This window comes from Bidens hawaiensis, unplaced genomic scaffold (genome assembly GCF_021521415.1).
Source record: "Bidens hawaiensis isolate Kalapana, Puna unplaced genomic scaffold, B.hawaiensis_p1.1 tig00025414_1, whole genome shotgun sequence".
NCBI lineage: Eukaryota > Viridiplantae > Streptophyta > Magnoliopsida > Asterales > Asteraceae > Bidens > Bidens hawaiensis.
Window position 1 is genome coordinate 194,431 of NW_027494065.1, and position 5,607 is coordinate 200,037.

At 40.0% G+C, this 5,607-nt stretch overlaps 1 protein-coding gene across 1 annotated transcript; it reads left to right on the top strand.

Annotated features, from left to right (window-relative positions):
- Positions 1-337: 337 nt before the first annotated feature.
- Positions 338-5,126, top strand: LOC143571597 (BEL1-like homeodomain protein 8). The gene is made up of 4 exons (XM_077056978.1): positions 338-1,207; positions 2,110-2,513; positions 2,611-2,671; positions 4,656-5,126. Exons 1-4 carry the CDS (start codon positions 338-340, stop codon positions 5,109-5,111), a joined length of 1,791 nt encoding a protein of 596 aa, XP_076913093.1. The 3' UTR covers positions 5,112-5,126.
- The last annotated feature ends 481 nt before the right edge of the window (positions 5,127-5,607 follow it).

Here is a 5,607-nt window from a genome sequence, read left to right on the forward strand (position 1 = left end):
AAATGGCCTTCTCGTAATTAACTGGCCGACTAGGGTCACTTCCTTATCCTCCAACTCCGCAATCCCACATCCGCCGTCAAATCATAACGCCGTTAAATATCTATCTAGGTTACTCTTGTAGTCTAAAAAGCCAACTGCACTTAATTATCACCTTTGCAATCATTGTCCTTACGCTATCTCTATTACTCTCTCTCTCTCTCTCTCTCTCCGCCGTCCACGGCGGCGTATATCTCTCCAACCACCAACCATACATGTCCTCTTATTATTATTATTATTATTAAACTCCTTCTTGTTGATGTATATCAACAACATGAATAATATTAATAATATGAACAATATGAATAATAATATGAATAATATAAGAACGGAATCTCATGTAGCTCAAAAGAACCGACGGCATAAGCTGAGATTCCAGCAAAACTCCGACGACCCGACCCACCAAGATCCTTACCGACCCGTTTCATACGACCCGAATGTATTCCCACCCGAAATGCTTCACTCCATAGCTAACAACCCACACCTTTTATTACCTCCAAGTCACACTTTCATCGAACAAGATGATTCGGGTTCGGGTAAACTGATGGATCAAAATCAAACTCAGATGCAAGCAGGCAATGATCACTGGGGTTCCATGAACATTGATCATCAAACTTATGTGCAAGCAAGCAGTACCGAGCTTACGGCGTATGGCTGTGCACCACCACAGTATAATTACCCAAACACACTACAAGAAGTTGTGACATCCGCCACCGTTGGATCATCACATAACTGGATGAACGGTTCAGAACCGTTAGGGTTTACACAAGGATTATCCTTATCATTATCATCATCAGTTCCTCAAGCGAAAGCTGAATATCCAGCGGGTTCGGACCACCCGAAACAGTTGATGGATATGTCGTCTTTTGCGCACCGGAATGTTGGGCCGTTGGGTCCGTTTACGGGTTACGCGACGATTCTTAAGAACTCCAAGTATTTGAAGCCTGCACAAGAGTTGTTGAGTGATAGTTGTAAAGTTGGAGGTCAAGATTTGGTTCAAGCGTGTGATAATACGAGAAAGATTCTTGAGGAGGAGATGAGTCGGGTTTCGGGTGAGTCGGGTGCTTCGTCGTCGACTGGGTACGGTTCGAATGATCATGTTTCGCTTTCGGAATCGTATAGGCCGGAGTTTCATCATAAGAAAGCCAAGTTGTTGTATATGCAAGAAGAGGTATTGTTAATTAATCTTGATTAGTTAATTTCGTCTTCTTGAATAATTATCGAGTGACGGGTAATAATCCATACTTGTTATAACGTGTCCTATGACATTTCTAACTTTAATTTTCGTTGCAATGAGCAATTCCGCTAGCTTTGAAGGCGTATGAACAATGGGTTGTTTTTATCCTAATGAAATTGTTGTAAATTGTTTTGAAACAACTTGAACAAAAGTTAAGTGCAACGGTGCACACGGGTTATTATTCAGTTAGAGTGGGATTATCCTTAACGAAAATAAAAGTTGTAATTGTTATTGGTCACATATCGGTTAAAGTATGTGTCATTTTTTGAGTATTGGATCATATTTTGGATTAGCAAAGTAAACTTTCTATAATAATTAGAAAACTTGTGCAATAATTAGCTCAAAATGTTATTGATTTAAAGGTGTTTTGTGATTATGTATTGGATAAGCAAGTTACTCTCAAATAATTAATCGATATTTTTTCTATAAAAAAGTAATATTTTAGGTAAGCTTTATTTATTCGGTTTAAGTTAATATGATTTTTTTTATATAAATGATTAATTAATAATATCAACGTTGTTTATAGATATTTGAAATTGGAAGGTCCAAAATAAAGCACGTTGGAACGTTGGAAACTCTTATAAACCAACCAATATAATTAAGTTAAGCCTACTTTAAACTGTAGTTACCCCACTATCTCGTCACTATTAAAGTCCTTAATCCTTTCATAATTGAGGTTTCACATGCTATGTTTTCCCGCCCCATTACAACTATAATCCAAAGAGCGACAGTCTTCCCACTGATCACTGTCACTAAACTAACTTTTAGTGACAGCTTTTAACAGTTTAACCTTCGTGTGTTTTATGTTAATGTTTTTGTTACTACGTTCCTTAAAGGTATGCAGAAGGTACAGACAATACCATCAACAAATGCAAATGGTGATTTCGTCTTTCGAAACAGTCGCGGGACTTACTTCAGCGACACCATTCGTGTCGTTGGCTTTGAAGTCGGTTTCTCGACAGTTTCACTTTGTGAAGAATGTGATTTCTGAGCAACTCACACAAATGAAGAAAACGTTTGAGGATTTGTGTTCTCCAAGTAGAACTTTTGATGCTAATAATGCAAATGATTCGTTATCTCAATTGAAGTCGATGGACCATAATATTCAAAGACATGGGAAATCTAGTGGCGGAATGGGATCTTATGCGAACCAACAACCGATATGGCGGCCTCAACGTGGTCTTCCTGAGCGTGCAGTCGCGGTTCTAAAGGCTTGGCTTTTCGATCATTTTCTTCACCCGTAACGCTCTATGCTTTTTATATGCATATAAACATGATATTTTAGTTTACATTTATGTTTATATGATGTAACTCTTTTTAAATTTGATTTTGTTTAGGTATCCTTCGGATGCGGACAAGCATATGTTGGCTACTCAAACCGGATTAACTAGAAATCAGGTTTGAACTCTAATCTCTAGCCAACGTTTGTTTTAAAACCAATAATATGTTAGAGAAATCTCAAGGTTGCATGATGCAATTTTACAATTTGCTTTAAACATTTTAAAACCAATAATATGTCATGTCAGAAAATCTCAAGGTCACATGATGCAATTTTATAGTTTGTTTTAATTGTGATACACAACATGGTTATGTAAATGCATTATTTCCAAACGTGTTATTCGGTTACTGTGAGTATCAACATGTGGTTATCAACATGTTATTGGTTGAGTAACAAGTGTGCCCCTTATCATTAAAATAAAAACATTGATTTGTATGCACAAGATTCTTTATTCACATTATTTACTAATATGGATATGCTCATGTGTAAGCATTTAATATTACAACATGTGGAGAACTAGGGGTATGCATGAAGTTCTGTTTGGTACGTGATAATGGAATGGACAATGAAATGGAATGAGCGTGGTAATGGAATGAACAAATGAATGGAATTGGTTATTACCATTCCAATGAGATGTTTGGTTACCACATGAGAATAAAATGATTACTTTTCATTGTTTGATAGGTAAGAAAAAAAATTAAATTAAATTAAAATGGTAGTGAGTGGCGGTGGTGGTGGGAGGTAGGTGGCGGTCGTGGCATTGGTGGTTGGTGGTGGGCGACGGGAGATACTGGTGGTTGGTGGTGGTGGTGTGTTGGGGGTGGGTGGTGGCGGGTAGTGGTGGAGGTGGCAAGCGGTGTTGGGAGTGGGCGGCGGGTGGTGGTGGTGAGGGGCAACAGTTGATGGTGGCGGCGGGCGGGTGGCAGTGAGTAGTGGTGGCAGTGAACGACTGTGGTGGTTGGTGGTGGCGGTAACGGCGGCGGTGAACGACTGTGGTGGTTGGTGGTGGCGGGTAACGGCGGCGGTGAACGACTGTGGTGGCTGGTGATGGCGGGTAACGGCGGCGGTGAACGACTGTGGTGGCTGGTGATGGCAGTAACGGCGGCGGTGAACGACTGTGGTGGCTGGTGATGGCAGTAACGGCGGTGGTGAACGACTGTGGTGGTTGGTGATGGCGGTGGTGGTGGAGGCAACGGCGGCGGAGAACGACTGTGGTGGTTGGTGGTGGCGGAAACGGCGGCGGAGAACGACTATGGTGGTTGGTGGCAGTGGTGGTGGCGGGTAGTGGTGCTGGATGTTGAAGGTGGTGGGTGGTGGTGGCGGGAGGGTGGTGGTGGCGATGTAGGGTGAAAGAGGGAAGAAATGAAAAAAAAAACATGGGGTATGGATGGAATGAAATTGGGGTGTTTTAGAGGGAATGGAATGGACTAGGTAATAGGTCATTCCATTCATTTAATCAACCAAACACACTTTTCTTTATTCCCTCACAATGCATCATTCCATTCCGCCCTCCATTCATACATACCAAACGCTACCGAAAAGAAATAAGAGACCCCTATAATCGAACCACACCAAAAACCGGCTGTTTGGTTTTATGTTTTTCTGAAAACCATGTTTCCTTTTCGGTTTTGCATGTACAAAAATTCGAAAAAAGGTATCCGGCTTTCATTACTGAATTGGAACTGTAAAACCGAGAAAATCGATTTTTGTTATTGAATTTATGGATTATAACTTTTACTTTTGAATGTCGAGTAATTTATACAAGAAAAAAAATGATGAATTATGACGCCTTAAGAATTTTAGATTCAAACTTGCAATAATCAATTAATCATATATCAACAAAAGGTTTTAGGTTCAAATTCATTAGTTTGGGACATTTTTTCTCCCCAGAAATTTTAAGCCCAAATGAAAACAAAAAAAAACCCAAAAACAAACGGTTTTCAAAAACCCAAAAAATTGAATCGGTTTGAGCCGAAAACCGACAAATGCAAATCCCTTAAGGAGAACTAGAAGCATGATCCCGGGACACCATAACTATGTGATCCTGGGACACCACAATTTGTTTCGTGTTCGATAATATACATTTCATGGCTGTTGAATTAGGTTTCGAACTGGTTCATAAACGCAAGAGTGCGCATATGGAAGCCTATGGTTGAAGAAATCCACACCCTTGAAACAAAAGGCTTAGCAAACTCGAACTCAAACAACCCTCCAACCGACGGTCAAGAAACAAGCCACATGGACATAGGCTCATTGACGAACAAGCAACAAGCCGAGGGTTTAAGGACTTCTGAAACCCTGACCATGGTCAACAGTCAAAATGAGCAACTATGGGACCATGAGAAACGGTCAAGGTCCGAGTACTATATTCCCGAACCCACCATGGACCGGTCCTTTACAAACATCATGCCCTACCCGCGAACCACATTCGAGGGCAGTGGAATGGGACCCGTATCACTCACGTTAGGACTCAGACAGAATGCGGAGCACGTGCAACAGTTACAACAACACGAACAGCAGCGGTATGGAGGTCAGTTGGTTCATGATTTTGTGGGGTAGTTTTGTAACGGTGAAATGGTACATGTAGCATCAAGAAAATCGTATTATAACATGGAAAAATATTGTATTTTTCAGGAATTTAATCAGAATTACGGTAGTGGTAGATGGCATATTATTGGTTATTTCCAGGGTTTTTGTTGGTTCTGTAAAACCCTAATCCATGATTTTGTAAGTTTCAAAAACTAGGAATCACTTTCCTCATAGTAAATTATTATGTACGAGGTATTAGTAACATTCATTTTACATTTTCATAAGGGGGTGTCTAGGATTCCTTATTTTAGCCTCCTTATAACTTATTGTTATATAACATATGACTTATTTCTCTTGTAACGTTGAATTGATCATCCGAACACCTTGACTTTTTTGAGGAGTTATAAGTTCTAAGGAGGCTAAAATAAGGAATCCCAAACACCCCCTAAGCTAACGTTTTTGATGGATTGAATCTAAATTTGGGAGGTAATATATTGAATTGGATTTTGAATTAGTTAGATAAAAT

Bases quoted from the DNA above. Each gene is read 5' to 3' on its own strand.
- LOC143571597 (XM_077056978.1), top strand. From the start codon at position 338: ATGAATAATAATATGAATAATATAAGAACGGAATCTCATGTAGCTCAA. The intron at 1,208-2,109 runs GTATTGTTAATT...CGTTCCTTAAAG, and splicing joins TGTTGTATATGCAAGAAGAG to GTATGCAGAAGGTACAGACA. The intron at 2,672-4,655 runs GTTTGAACTCTA...CTGTTGAATTAG, and splicing joins CCGGATTAACTAGAAATCAG to GTTTCGAACTGGTTCATAAA.